Consider the following 16,670-nt stretch of genomic DNA (forward strand, 5'->3'; position numbering starts at 1 on the left):
TTCATTTATTTAATGAACAAAGTTATCCACACTGTGTGAAAAAGTAAAAGTTAAATCAACCCAATTAAAGGGATAACTGCCTGAAATTCCTGAAGAGATCAGAAAAAAAGTTGTTGATATCTATCAGTCTGGAAAGGGTTACAAAGCCATTTCTAAGGCTCTGGGACTCCACCGAACCACAGTGAGAGCCATAATCTCCAAATGGAGAACACTTGGAACAGTAGTGAATCTTCCCAGGAGTGGCCAACCTACCAAATTTTTTTCACAGCGTAAAATCATCCAGAAAGTTACAAAGGATCCGAAAAAACATCCAAAGAACTGTTCATAACTCCACAATCAGAAAGAGACTGTGCAAAAATGGGCTTCATGGGAGAGTAGCAAGGCAGAAACCACCACTAACCAAGAAAAACAGCAATGCTCATCTCTCATTTGCCAAAAAGCACCTGGATGATCACCTAACCTTTTAGGAGAATGTTCTATGCACAGATGAGTCAAAAGTGGAACTTTTTGATGATGAGTCCCATTATGTCTGGCGTAAAGCAAACAAAGCATTCCACAGTAAGAACATCATACCAACAGTCAAACATGGAGGTGGTAGTGTGATGGTGTGGGGATGCTTTGCTGCCTCAGGACCTGGACGACTTGCCATAATTAAGGGAACCATGAATTCCGCTCTGTATCAGAAAATTCTTAAGGAGAATGTCCCGTCATCTGTCCGTAAGCTAAAGCTGAAGCACAGTTGGGTCATGCAGCAAGACAATGATCCAAAACACAAAAGCAAGGCCACATCAGAATGGCGGAAAAGAATAAAAACTAAAGTTCTGTAGTGGCCTAGTCAAGTCCAGACCTAAACCCAATAGAGATGCTGTGGCAGGACCTGAAACGAGAGCAGTTCATGATCGAAAATCTAACGTTTCTTAATTAAAGCAGTTCTGCAAGGAAGAAGGGGCTAAAATTCCTCCACAGCGATATGAAAGAATTATAGGAAGTGTTTGGTTGTAGTCATTGCAGCTAAAGGTGGTGCAACCAGTTTATATATGGGGATATGGGTGTTGGATAACTTTATTAAATAAATGAAATAAACATAATAAAAAATGTGTTATTTGTTCACTCAGGTTCCCTTTATCTAATATTAGATTTTGTCTAAAGATCCGAAAACATCCAGTGAGACAAATATGCAATAATAGAGGAAATCAGGAAGGGGGCGAATACTTTTTCATGGCACTGTACTTCCAATTAGTCAATCCAACTGGATACTGTTGCTTTCTTAAAAATCTAAAAATGTTATATAGCACACATTATAATAATGTTATAATAGCATTGCTCCAGTAAATTCATATTTCTTATAAATAATTTAAGTCTAGAAAACACAAGAGTCACATTTATTCAGACCCCTGTAGTGAGTATTTTGTAAATCCTCCCTTAGCAGGAACTGCACCGACTAGACGGTCCACAACTTCTGGAACTTCAGAGAGGATATTTCTAAAGTTTCTTTCATGTAGAATTGCACTAAATCCTCCAGATTCTTTGGTCTCCATCTGCCATCTTCAGAGTAAGAATCACAGGATTAAATGGATTGAGGTCTGGAGATTGAGATGGACAGTCAATAACATTTATTTTGTGTGCAATTAACTATTCCTTTATTGATTTGAATGACTGTGATTCTGGAATGTCCAATTTGTGGTCATTAAAAATCTCAGGGCGATTCTCGAAAAGAGTAGGGGTGTAACCCCAGCGTCCTGGCCAAATTTCCCATTGGCCCTTACCAATCATGGCCTCCTAATAATCCCCCTCTATGAATTGGCTACATCAGTGGTTCTCAAACTGTGGTACGCGTACCGGCAGTGGTACGTGGAGTGCCGCCAGGTGGTACGCCAAAAGACCCTGGAACTGTGCCGTGTGCGCTGAAAAATCGGGACGGGTTCTCATATTTTGTATTTTGTATTTTAAACGTGTCGAATACGCAGCCTACGTACTGCAATACAGTGCGCGCTAATACTTCAGTGGACACAAGAGATACTCTGTAATTCTATACCACTCTATAGGAATGTGTGCTACGGATGCAAGTGACCAATTGTATTTTAAAAAAAGCTACTGTATCTCCAGCAAATAGGGAGGAAGGAGAATGTGCGTGATTTTGGAACAATGCCAAGTTGTAAACACAGGAATGCATAGAAATACGTGCTACGAACGCTGGTAATCTTGTGAGCACAGGAAAGCGTGATACCAGAAAAATATTTAAGAACTGTTCTAAGTTAATTTGAGAAAAATACACCGAGCGTCTCTGTGTTTCGCTCCCATGTGCATGAAATAAAAACTTTAAATAAATACGGAAATAAAAACAGAAATGCGGAAAAATGCAAGCTTGCGGATTGCTAAAGCAGGTAAGCCACACTATTTTTGAAGAACCGTATTTACTGTTGGCAAAAGAGCTGACACGTATTATGTGTGGAGAAAAAGCTGCTAAACAGCTCGACCTCCCCCTGAAAGACACAGTCACTCATAGAATTATTGAAATGAAGGATTATATCAAAAGTACACTGATAGAGCGCGTTAAGATGAGCAGATGTTTTTCACTGCAATTAGATGAGTCTGTAGTCGATTTGGCTAATTTGCTCGTTTACGTTAGATACGAGTTTGAGGGTACATCCCATGAGGACTTTCTGTTCTGTAAGCCGCTACCAACAGGAACTACAGGAGAGCACATATTTCAGCTTCTGAATAAATTTATCGAAGAGAATGGCATCGACTGGATAAAATGTGTCGGAGTTTGTACAGACGGTGCTAGAGCAATGACAAGCCGACATAACAGTGTAGTTGCACGAATAAGAGAGGTTGCTCCTGAAATTAATGGACGCATCGCAACATCCACCGCGAGACCTTTGCCGTCAAGAAAATGCCTGACGATTTAAAATCTGTTAGACTCTGTTGTGAATTGTATCAAGGCTCGAAAAATTAATTCACATCTGCTTTGCTCGACTAAACAGGCTCACCCATCTCACTGAAATGGTGCTTTTTTATTAGTTGTTGTTACTGTTTTTTTTTCTGTAAAACACTTTGAGAAGCCACCTTTAAAGGCGCTATATGAAATAAAGTTTATTATTATAATATTTATTATATGTATGTGTGAGTGTGTGTGCACGCGCGCTCATGTTGGTCATTGAGAATTTCTGGGGTTCCTATGAGATGATGACTTGTAGGTGGTACTTGGATGCTTTGGTTGGATTAGGGGTGGTACTTGGTCCAAAAAGTTTGAGAACCACTGGGCTACATTACTCTGCTCTCCTCCCCACTGATAACTGATGTGTGGTGAGCATTCTGGCGCACTATGGCTGCCGTCGCATCATCCAGGTGGATGCTGCACATTGGTGGTGGTGGAGGGGAGTCCCCCTTACCTGTAAAGCGCTTTGAGTGGAGTGTCCAGAAAAGAGCTATATAAGTGTAAGCAATTATTATTATTATTATTAATTTCAGCTATACTTGAGCTTCTTGGCAGAAAGAGACACGTGTCTGGCCAAAATGTCCTGATACATGTTGAACTTCATTATTTCCCTTATCTTGACTAGGGCTCCAGGACCCATAGATGCAAATTAACTCCAAAACAAAATAAAAACGTCCAAATGTTTCACAGCCAGCATAAGCGTTTTCTCATGCTCACCTTTTTTACGACAAAAATGACCAAAAGGCTCAATTTTCATTTAATCTGACCATAAGACATTGTTCCAATTGTCATTTGAATGTCCCCTCTTTTAGTGACTTTCCATCAAAAGAGGCTTTTCCTTACAATCCTGCTATGAATACCAGTCAAGCAGCAACTTTGAATTTCTTTTGACACTTTGTATCCTGAAGATGCAAGTGAGTATTGGAGATCTGTATTGGTGTTTATTATGTATTGGAGACAGCTACAATGGTACATAATCACCTAGTAATGAATAAAAAATGTTAAAATTATTTAACTCGCAATTCCATTAACTTATTTCCTCAATGAGTTCCAAATAATAAACAGTGCCTCTATAGCAAAAAGGACAGTGATAGGATTGGCATTTTCCTGTAGTAGTGTCCTGGCTTCACAGTTACTCAGGTAACTCTGTTCTTCGAACGTGTGCAACTTTCCAAATTTAGCAGCAAATGCAAGAGATTTTTCTTCTCCTTGTAGTAGGACTGCTTCACAATGTTGTGGGTAGCAGTAGGTACAGATTGAAATTATTCTTTACGGGGTAAATAAATTCACAGTCAGTCTAAGTACTGTAGTAAATCAAATTGTAAGTAAACAGTGAAGAGTATCACTTTTTTTATATTTAAATTAATCAGATAGGTCAATTGAGAATACATTCTAATTTACAATTACAACCTAGAGACCCATTTACACAGTCTGAGTATTATTGGTGCAATCTGAATGAAAATCGGTGTCCCACATGGGATTTGAACCCAAGATCCTCCAGTTGAGAACCCACATACATGTGTTCCAGAGGTTTAAATAAGGAGACTTCCAATAATACATGCACTTACTCATAACACTGTAGATGAATAGGAGCTTAGCTCGTTACTATTAGATTGTATGTAAAAAAATTGAATGCACTACAGTGGGTACAAAATACAATATCGCACAAAATAATACTCTATCTTCCTTGTCTTAGTTTCATTGTCAAAAAAGGAGCACTCAACATTCAAACAGAAAACAATGCAAATGAATTGAAAAAAACATCAGACCATGCTGTGACAGGTTTCATGCAATTATTAAATAAAGCAAGCATACATGCATATTAAGACTGCATAAAACAGAAAAAAAATAATTTCCAAAAGTCATTAGTTTTATACCAAAACAGGTTATTTTGTCTACCTATCTGTCTAGGTATTATCAGCCTAGACAGATATTAGACATACACCATAACTTCAGGTGCATCAGAAACTAGACATTGAGTGTCATATTGACCCCAAAACTGTATCATACATTTACAATTATCTATGACATAATCCATTTGCTTCACTGATGCAAAGATCTTACTACAATCGGTCAAGGTATGACCACAAGGCAACTCATTTACAGCATGATTTTATTTGTTAGCATTCAACTTCTGCTATGTGACAGAGTTCAATAGCACTTAAAAATGGCTAAGAAATTAAAAATTAACTTTAAAAAAAATCACTTTAAAGCATTATCATGCAACAAGGCAAAAAAGGTAACATTCTGTCTCACATTGGCAAGGCACACTCTCAGCCTTCTACTAATGGAACAATTATGGATGAAGAAAAAATACTGGAATGTGTAAAAGTTATCACACAAATGCAGTTAATTATTAAAAAAACATTTGGTGCTAAAGAGCTAATCGCATAATTTCTAATGGGGAAAAAAAGTGTCCATTTAAGATGACTCAAGTTATGAACAGGACTTTGGAACATACCTCATTCACAACTGTAGGACTGAGTGTAGCATTTAGCTTTAAACATGCTGTTAGAATATTAGTGTGAAGAAAAAAAATCTTACCACATCATCTGTCAATGTTCTAATATTTAAGTTCTATGAATGGAAAGAAAAAGTTAATCAGAATCCTTACTATTCATATCTGATAGCAACAACATTTAATTATCAGAACATACTAAATCAAAGTATACTGAGCTTGGAAACAAAGTACATTTAATGGTTACAGTTTTCAGCAGGTTGATAACTTAAGAAACTTCACGTTCTGAAAATCATTTACTTTATTATTAGTGTTACAGAAAAAAGTTCTAGCTACAGATGCAGCCATTCAAAATGAGTGAGGTATTTCGCGGCATACCCCGGTGGGCGTGTCGCAGTATCACGCGGTATGACGCAGTTAACGTGGTGTCACGTGGTTAACTATCCGGCGTCGCCTTGTAAAACCGCCAGGGGGAGCTTAACCTCTCATGTACAGCATTTGAGCCTTTAATTTTGAACTGTGTATTACAGCATGTTAATCATCAGTCATTAAAATGTTGGTATATTTTATGAAAGCAAGATTGCTCAGTTGGACAAAAGTACACAACCTACCTTTATCAGAAATATTTATGCATCAAAGCCTTTACTGAAGATATTACTAATAGTATTAATAATGGATGACTTTGGACAAGCTGTATACTCAAAGTATAATTTCTTTAGCACATTTGTACAAGCACTTGGAATCTGTCCAAGCCATACTTTGTCAGGCATTTTGTTTTACTTCAACGGGCATAAAAACTTCCTTGCTTTTAACAGGGCGTTTCATAATTTCTAACTACAAAAATGATTTAAAATGCGACACCTATCATTCAACTAGAGCTTAAAATATCACAAGGATCCTCAAGAGCACAGCAAAGAGTGTATTAAAAGACACTTGTATTTATCAACGCTTTCTTTTCCGTATACCAGATTTTATGGAACCACTTCAGAGGGGTGTCAGCCAGTTAGATTCCAGGAATCGGCACTTTAAAGGAAAAATGCACACCGGTATTCCATTTCTCCCTAACGATTTTAAGCATTGAAGTATTTAACTAGCATGTGAAATAGCGTGTGAAAAAGTGGTAGTTTTAAGCTTTTCTGCTAATATAATATGGAATCGCGTATCTAAAGAATTTAATAACGGTATTCGTGTGCTGCGACAGGGCTGTGTAGGGCTGTTTCGGCTGCCTGTTCATGCGAGCTGTCTTGTAGCCGACTGGTCTAGGTGCGTGACTACCAACTGGCAGGTTGTGTGTTCGAATCCAGCTGGTGCTGGACTTTTCTTTTAACAAACATTTCTTCGAAAAAATAGGTAAGCGATATTATGGACAATCAATTGACTTTTATATTTCAAAATATCGCAACATGATCGATATTTGCGATATTTTGAACATATCTTCCCTTCTGACAGCGGTTCCTGCTTCTACTGTGTGTGTGTGTGCAACAGAGTAAATTTTTATAGAGAAATGGAGGCTGGACAGTATGCGTTACAATATAAACATTTATATTGATTTAAATCGTGTTCTGATTTAAATCGCAAACCCGTGTTTAATTACGTGTTTTTTAATCATAATCAGGCTAATGCATTTCTACATTTTCTGTATGAACCAGCTTAGAGGTTCATACAAAAAGACAGCTTGTGTTTAAATTGAGTGTAAGGTAATTTATGCTTCTAAAGTCATGGTCAGCATTTATTATTGTACTGTGCTGTAAACTTTTTCTGTGCCTAGTCACATTATTTGTGTTAGTTTCCTGACTCCCATTATTTAAACTGCGACACTGATCATTCATCTCTAAATAAACTTTATTTTATATTAGCGTTTTAAGCGAATAGGTAATTAGATTGCTCATAAACCTAATCGCTTTTTCTACATAAACACAGCGTGATTGCTCTCTGAAAATGCTTTTCCTTAAAGCGATTCTATTGAGGGAGTAGCCCAGCTACCACTTAACACTGTACTTCCTACTTTGAATACCTGTGAGACCGGTTTAATTCGTCACAGCCAGCACTCCGGGAGTTCATATTGCTTGACTAATTTTAAAAACTAAGTTATAAATGCAAACGCTTCCTCGGTGCGCTGCTCTGGTACGCCGGGTCTTACACAGTGCCTGTCGGCAGTAAGCGTTACAATATACATACCCAACACTGCTTGTACCCATCTGTCATGCAAATAAAACACCTTGAATTGAATTGAATTGAGGGAGAGAGGGGGGTAGTGGGACAGATATACTGTAGACAGACTCAAGGCAAATAAGATACTTATGGGTACGCAGGCATTCACGACAGCAACATACGAAACATTTGCACGTACTGTATAGTTAAGTTATTACTTGGTTTTCAAAGTGCAACGAAATACAATATTGTTGTTGCTGCTGTTCTGGTTGTTTTTATCCCGTAAAGCGTTTTGAGAAGCCACCTTTAAAGGCGATATATACTGTAAAACCGCTGATTCTTATGGAATGTGTTCCGCAGGAGATTCAAATTTTTATTTATTTATTTTTTAATCGCGTATCTTAGGAAATTATTTATTGTCTTCATATTTGGCCAGGGCTTTAAAGAGAAGGCGCGCCAAAAAATGTCGGTGCCGTCGTCTCCGCTTTAAAGGTACCCCCGTGCTGGAAGAATTTGACCTCAGAACGTTTGCCCAGCGTAGTTATAGTGGACATAAAAACAAGAGTTCGCTGGCATTATATCCTAGAAGACACAGACCGGCGCCAGACCGGTAAATGGTTGATGTACTAGGGATTGGACAGTTTCCAAGTGCTTGTACAATCGATGGAAATGTTCAAATAAATGTGCAAAAGAAATAAACAAAATAATCATTTATTTCTTTATCATATTGGCTAGCTAATGTCCTCTCCTTGCTAGTTAGTGGCTGTGTTTCTGCGTTGGGTAGCAACGGGTGACTGTTCTCAGGCGGAAGATGTAAACAATAATTAAATGTGATAAAGTATAGTTTGGATGTTTATACATTCATGTTAATCGTATTCTTGATTTATTTCAATAAGTGTTCATGTTTCATTTGCTAACTTAGAGCATATTGTGCAATGAAGAATAAAATAGCTGCATGACAAGTGACTTCCTTCTCTCAGTGGAAATTAAAAGGTAGCCTGATAAATTATAAGACAGTAAGAAAGGTTCCAATCAGGAGGAGACAATTCTTTCCATTTTTTTTGTTTGATTGCTGGTAGCAAACTGATCTGAGGATATTCTGAGTGGGACAGATACATTATTTTATAGCGTTTTTATTGCGTTATTAAATCCGGTGGCGCTGTGTGTTAGTTTCCTGACTCCCATGTCACATGGTCTGTGATTGAAACCCATGGAACTATGACTATTTTTTAACAAACATTTCTTTGAAAAAATGAAACGTTTCCCTTGGTCAGAGATTAAATAAAACCTCACTCGTACCAAACAAATTTATATTTCTAAATATCACGACATGATCGAATTTAAGTCTTTTTAATAACAATGAATAGTCACCATCATTCATCTCTAAATAAACTTTATTTTATATAGCGTTTTAAGCGAATAGGTAATTAGATTGCTCATAAACCTAATCGCTTTTTCTACATAAACACAGCGTGATTGCTCTCTGAAAATGCTTTTCCTTAAAGCGAGTCTATTGAGGGAGTAGCCCAGCTACCACTTAACACTGTACTTCCTACTTTGAATACCTGTGAGACCGGTTTAATTCGTCACAGCCAGCACTCCGGGAGTTCATATTGCTTGACTAATTTTAAAAACTAAGTTATAAATGCAAACGCTCCCTCGGTGCGCTGCTCTGGTACGCCGGGTCTTACACAGTGCCTGTCGGCAGTAAGCGAAACAGCCCTACACAGCCCTGTCGCAGTACACGGATATAATCATACCGTTATTAAATTCTTTAGATACGCGATTCCATATTATATTCCCTTTTAATCAAATTCTAAAAGTATGCTTGTTGACTCCGGTATTGCGTTAGTTAAAGACTTCGATGCTTAAAATGTTTAGGGAGAAATGGAATACTGGTGTGTATGTTTTCTTTAAAGTACCAAGACCAGCCATATACTGTATGTTTAAGTTCCAAAATTAATATCGTTTATGGACTTCACACGCGTTGCAGTATGCTCCTATTCTTTTTATGCTCAAGCACTAAGTAAAAGGAGATGCTTCATATTGCTTGACTAATTTTAAAAACTAAGTTATAAATGCAGACGCTCCCTCGGTGCGCTGCTCTGGTGCGCCGGCTCTTACACAGTGCCTGTCTGCCGTAAGCGTTACAATATACATACCCAACACTGCTTGTACCCATCTGTCATGCAAATAAAACACCTTGAATTGAATTGAATTGAGGGGAGAGGGGGGGAATACTAAAGCCAATACTGGCTCAATGGGCTTTGACGTGCTAATGCGTTGGTTTAACAGTCCGGGTGTGGCAGGCTTCCAATGTCAACTCGACTCGATTGGAAGACAATGAACGTATTTTAGCCCTAAATGAATTAATAGCAAACATGGTTTACATAAAATACATTTTTCCAAGAAAGTTTAAAATAATACGATCTATAGTTGAAATCTGAGCCTACTTTAAAAATAAAGGAAAAGCATTTTCAGAGAGCAATCACGCTGTGTTTATGTAGAAAAAGCGATTAGGTTTATGAGCAATCTAATAACCTATTCGCTTAAAACGCTATATAAAATAAAGTTTATTTAGAGATGAATGATCAGTGTCGCAGTTTAAATAATGGGAGTCAGGAAACTAACACACAGCGCCACCGGATTTAATAACGCAATAAAAACGCTATAAAATAATGTGACTAGGCACAGAAAAAGTTTACAGCACAGTACAATAATAAATGCTGACCATGACTTTAGAAGCATAAATTACCTTACACTCAATTTAAACACAAGCTGTCTTTTTGTATGAACCTCTAAGCTGGTTCATACAGAAAATGTAGAAATGCATTAGCCTGATTATGATTAAAAAACACATAATTAAACACACGTTTGCGATTTAAATCAGAACACGATTTAAATCAATATAAATGTTTATATTGTAACGCATACTGTCCAGCCTCCATTTCTCTATAAAAATTTACTCTGTTGCACACACACACACAGTAGAAGCAGGAACCGCTGTCAGAAGGGAAGATATGTTCAAAATATCGCAAATATCGATCATGTTGCGATATTTTGAAATATAAAAGTCAATTGATTGTCCATAATATCGCTTACCTATTTTTTCGAAGAAATGTTTGTTAAAAGAAAAGTCCAGCACCAGCTGGATTCGAACACACAACCTGCCAGTTGGTAGTCACGCACCTAGACCAGTCGGCTACAAGACAGCTCGCATGAACAGGCAGGCGAAACAGCCCTACACAGCCCTGTCGCAGTACACGGATATAATCATACCGTTATTAAATTCTTTAGATACGCGATTCCATATTATATTCCCTTTTAATCAAATTCTAAAAGTATGCTTGTTGACTCCGGTATCACGTTAGTTAAGGACTTTGAAGCTTACAATGTTTAGGGAGAAATGGAATACTGGTGTGTATTTTTTTCTTTAAAGTACCAAGACCAGCTATATACTGTATGTTTATGTTCCAAAATTAATATCGTTTATGGCCTTCACACGCGTTACAGTATGCTCCTATTCTTTTTATGCTCAGCTACTAAGATTTCCCTTCAGTGGTAAAATTCAATATCTACAACGGGCACAGTAAAGACGTTTACAGTAAGTCTTTCTACGACAGACCAACGGACCACGAGTGCCCCTGTCGGTCAACCAATCACGCACCGCGGTACCCCGTGTCATCTTACCTGCGGTACGTGTCTGTACCGCTCACTTTGAATGGCTGCATCTGTAATTATCTTGGTTTGTTTTCAATTTATCAATACCCTCCAAAGGCCTCACTAATATAAAGTGCTACATATCAACTAATAGTTTTAAACATCTGAAAATTGTGTACGTCTGCATTTGTACTTCACTTGAACTTCATCACAAAACTTTATGATGGGCATTTTCCTGCAGTATTGCCATGCCTACACGATAACTCAGCAACGTTTGGTCCTAGAAAGTTTACAACTTCAGTGTAAGAATAACTGTACACAATTTTTCTTTATTTACTCCTTGTAGGACTGCTTCACAATGTGGTGGATAGCAAGACACAAAGATTGAGTTTCCCCCCCCCCCCCCCAATCAAGAATACCTTCTCTCAGTCTACTGTAGGTACTGTAGTAAATTGAACTGTAAGTAATCAGTGAAGAGTATCACTTGTCTAATCTTTAATTTAATCAGATAAGTCAATTGAGATGGCTCATTTACAGTGACAACACCAAGATCCATTTACACAGTATGAGTATTATTGGTGCAATCTGAAATACCTTACTCTGTACAAATGTGTCCCACATGGGATATGAACCCATGATCCTTCAGCCTAGAATCCATATACATGTGTTTCAGAAGTGTGTAGTACTGTATGTCTTTCACTGGCTGGGCACCTCGAATGCAGACTTTTTTGATCCATTAGCCTGAAGGGTTTAGAACCTCACTTTTAAAAATGTATGTTATAATCTATATTTCCAGAATAAAAATCATTAAGTGTGCAGTTAGCCAGCATAGTCACAAAAGAAAACCTCAGCATCCCCCAGCTGGAAAAAAAGAACAGAAAAAATGTTCAAGGAAATTAACAGCAAACAAATATAGCATGTACAGATAAGCCAAATTGGTATGGTAGACCTTTTGTATATGTAAATGTGTTAATTATTAAATTAGCCCAGAATTAATGCTAAGAAACTTTAAAACATTTAAAGCTTATCCAACTGTACAACCTCTATACCAGGAAAGAAGCTTTTTAGTTTTTTTCCTAGATCAGAAACATTACCTAGCCCATTATATCACATGCAATCATCTCCAATTTGATAGCCTCTAAAAAGGACTGTTACCGTGCAGAAAGAAAACATTGCATTTGTGTCTGTGAACAAAAAACTATCTGAATTAATCATAATGAATTGCACAGCACGACAGACTTCTGCAGTTATATGATAATTTCAGAAAACCAACTAGTAAGTTCATTTCAAGTTTCCACCCCACCCATAAATTTCAAAATCTGGTTAGCAAAATATTGTGATTATCTAACTGCTGCTGGCATTATAATAGTTTAATTGAAGTTAAAAAAATCAGTCACCACCTATCAGAAGTCATCTCCTATGTTTTGAACGCAAAAATAAATGCACTGAGCTTTCCATATACAGTATATGCAGCCAGTCACATTTTTTAAAGGAAAACAATTTTTAGTTTTTGAGCTTTGGAAAAAAGAGCCAACAAATAGAAAGTTTGTAACTTAATAAAGGTTGGATACAGTCCAACATTATGTAAATACAGTAAATACATATCAACCTTATATTTCATATAACGCTATTAAAGCGTTAATTTTAATTTAAATTAAATTTAAGCATTCCAAACTAGGAAATTCCACTGGGATACAAGAACAGATCAGGAAGCTTTCTTGGGATTAAAAGAAAAAGTGGTATAGGTGAACATTTTGAACATTTATATACTAAGTCTTTAGAACTGTTCGGCCTAACATTTTTCCCTATTTTCAACAGAGTAGCAGGTTTTGCAGACAGAATGAAGATTTTATAAAATATTCTAGACAGAAAAGGTCCAGACACTACATTTTCTATAATAGCACACAACTATTGATGAAGGCTAATGGACCAATTTGGTTTTGTACAAGGGAATATCCTTATGTAAGCACAAACTGCAAATCTGAGAAGATAATCAATATTTTAGCCTTTTATTAACATAATATCCACAAGCCAAAGCATAAAAAAGTTCATCCTGTCAATTCTTACAGTAACGGCTAATCTCAAACTCTATGCTTCGAAGATTTAATAAATCATAAAAAAATCCTTTTCTGTGAAGTGTCAAAATGTAAATTTGCCTTCATATGGATCAATTCACCAATTATGAAACCAAGAGAGAGTTATGAACCCTTAATTACAGACAGACGGCAGCATATATTTTCCATATGGATTTTGACAGTTATAAAGTTTTATTCTACAGGATAGCAGTTTTGGAAACAAAAATCAATGGACAAAAATAAGAAGATTCAGTGCAATCAAAAGCAGAAAGTATCCTGGGCAATTAAAAACATATCAAATGTTGCATCCTTTACAGTTCAGGTCATTCTTTATTGGAAGGTAGTGTGGTACAGGTCAGGCTGGTTAGAGTAGCCAGACAGAGGGCTTTATTTTTGTCACGAACTCTTGAAGTTCTGTGATAGCTGAAGAAGTTCAGCACTCTTACAAACTACTCACTTACAAAGTTACTATGATTTCTCTTGATGTCTGTACAAACAAATGTTTTTACATTTTGAGGCAGTTTTTCTACATTTACTGAAATGTGTGGAAGCATTGGTGACCATGGCAATACCCTATGAGAAAGAAATCCAAACAAAAGGTTTTATAAGGCAACATAGCCAGAGCTATTTTCTGCTCAGTAGTCCCATTTAATACTTTTACAGTGTACCCTGATGATACACGACAATCTTTTCTGAGATCTATATTTGTGATGAGACCATTACAAATTTCAGGTGTCCTTCTTTACTCTAACTTTAAAATTATACGTGTGATTAATTCAGACTCTTGAGCAGGTCATTCAGAAATAACCAAGTTATTGAATACTCAGCTTAGCAAGACCACCATCAGTCTTACTTCATTAATGAAGTCAAAACAAATCAGCACGGCTCAGCGTAAACATGTGGTGGGAGTGATCAATCAAGGAGAAAGCTGAATTGGAAATAGACTCCACACCTAATCTGAACAAGACCCTTTTTTAATTAGTTTGAAGGAAAGAGGAAAAAGTCAAAGTGTCAGACATGAGAATTGTTACAAAATTGTATTATCAGCTGTGCATAACAGTACTTATCATTTACATGCTGTGACTAATGTGCATATACTGTATATACAGTCTTTTTTCCTCTTTATTAACAAGAAAAGCCTACGGTACTTTCATTGCATGTTTCACTGTACCTTTAAACAGACTGAACACTTCTAAAACTGCAGTTAAAAAGTCAAACATTACTTTGAACAATAATACATCCTAAAAGATTTGGTATTACACATTTTTACCAATCATACACTGCATAAGTTGATCTTGTGGTTACTGCAGTGATCAGTACTAAACTAGGACACATTAGTGACAATCAAGGACTATGTGCTCAACTGCAGTAAACCTAAATAATGCAAGATGATACTGAAGAGTAAAATTAAAATAGGGGAGTAATAAAATTCCTTCATGTTAGAATACTGGTAATCACAAATAACACAATATTGTGCTCATTATTATTCTATGCTGTAATAGAAACAAAGAGTAAGAAATTAGTCCCAAACTGGTGCTCTACTATTTAGAATACAACTTAATACGGACTTTAGATTACAATTGAGTCACTGTGTTAACAACATGAACTTCTGAAATTATATACAATACTTGATGGCCAAAGTACAAAACAGTAAGCATCTCTTTTGTGCTTGATAACTTCAAACAAAAAACTCAGTAACAATAAATACACAGTCACTTGCATATAACTGACACAAATAAATACAGAAACAAAGGGCAGTAGTTTCAGTTTCCACAAATACTCAAAGTTCTTTAATTAAGATACAAGTTAATTCCCAATTTAATCTAGGCAGCACTATTACCAATATATTATTGCAATTTTTTTAAATGATAGAATTGGCTGCTAGCTGAAAGGAACACATAATATTTGTTTTGAAATCCCTCAATTAAAATTATATAAAATGTTATTATTGCCAGTATAACAACTCACTAAAGAAGACAAAGGAGCTGGCATTTTCAGATTCAATATACAGCACAAAAGATCACAATATAGCATTTAATTAAGGAGAACTCCCAAGTTAACATTTAATTTCTCAGGTCCATTTCAAGCATGGTGCATTTTTTTTTCTATTCCACATGTATGGAAAGGACAAAAGCAAAAGGAATCATACCCCAGTTGGTACAAATTAAAGCATATGGACAAATTATTATAGTTTCGAAGGCTTTACACAAACACCTGTTAGGAAAAAAAAGAGCATGAAAACGCTATTACTAAATTCAAGATAAAATTAAACTCCAAAGAAATACATCTGGATACACTGGAATATATTAATATAGTAATATAGTAACTAATAATGAACAATATAATGAGATATGAGCAAACCTACTTATTGTCAGTGTTAAAACAATATGATAAATCTATATTAGAATCAGTTTTAGAATATTTAAGATTCATAACAATGAAAGACTAGTGAGTACAGGTAGAGCTTAAATTGAGCTCTGCCCTCCCTCGCTGGTTCAGTACCAAACCACTATCAGTAAGAGTGGGTGCAATGACTTTGAAAAAGTAAGGAGATAATGCAGTAGAAAGAAATCCAAGCTCATTGTCAAAACTCATTAATATGTCTTGTTAACAGTTGGGTTGCACTAAATCTGAAATAAAAGAACATGTATATTTTAAATCAAAAACCTGAGAAGTAACAAATTCAGATAGTACCCCAGCCAAAGAAAATTAATAGTCAGTGGAATGAATAGTGATTTATTGCTGTTAAAATTAGACGTCTGTACTGTACAAGAACCACATTTCCCCATCAATTTCAGATTTTGCCTTCAAGTACAATACATCTACAGTTGTATCCAACAGAAACAGGTTCAACAAACTGTGAAAGCCTCCACTTGCGCTTGCATTTCAAAAATTAATTAACTTCACACAGTGATCCGGGGTTTCATGACCACATACAGTACTCAGTGGTAGTTTGCCACCAGCAGCTCTTTACTCAGTTTGCTCTGATTTCTCCTTCACTACTCTGTGTCCCACAACCTTGCCATCTGTAAAGCTTCATCTTTAACAAACAAACAATTACACAGAATCTGCTCAGATACACATGAAAAAAGTACAGTCGATATTTATGCATTCTACTAGTCTGTAAGGCTTCTGAACAAATTCAGCAGCAAAGTTTCCACTGCTTGTGGTTTTTATTTTCAAATAGATCTGGTGAAAACCACTAAAAACACTTTCTTTCAGAAAGCAAAAGCAATGTGACAATATTTCACACTGATCAGATAACCCTCACTGGATAGAGGCATCCTTCAGTTACTATTTCCATCTTCTGTATAAGGGTGCTAAACGCTGTAATGTTTCTCTTAATCACACTCATGGCCATACACATTAATGTTTATAATACTAA

The 16,670-nt window shown here is 36.4% G+C and overlaps 1 protein-coding gene across 2 annotated transcripts in view; it reads right to left on the reverse strand.

The window, feature by feature from the left end:
- diaph3 (diaphanous related formin 3) overlaps positions 1-16,670 on the reverse strand; it is a 458,904-nt gene that overhangs the window by 397,618 nt on the left and 44,616 nt on the right. Inside the window, exon 2 of one of the 2 annotated variants that reach the window (XM_088913165.1) lies at positions 5,486-5,518. The exons of the other annotated variant lie outside the window; for it this stretch is intronic. Coding sequence (XP_088769291.1) covers positions 5,486-5,518 — 33 coding nt within the window. The remainder of the gene's footprint in view (positions 1-5,485; positions 5,519-16,670) is intronic. 2 annotated transcript variants of the gene reach the window in all.

This window comes from Atractosteus spatula, chromosome 4, assembly GCF_055471065.1.
Source record: "Atractosteus spatula isolate fAtrSpa1 chromosome 4, fAtrSpa1.hap1, whole genome shotgun sequence".
Lineage (NCBI taxonomy): Eukaryota > Metazoa > Chordata > Actinopteri > Semionotiformes > Lepisosteidae > Atractosteus > Atractosteus spatula.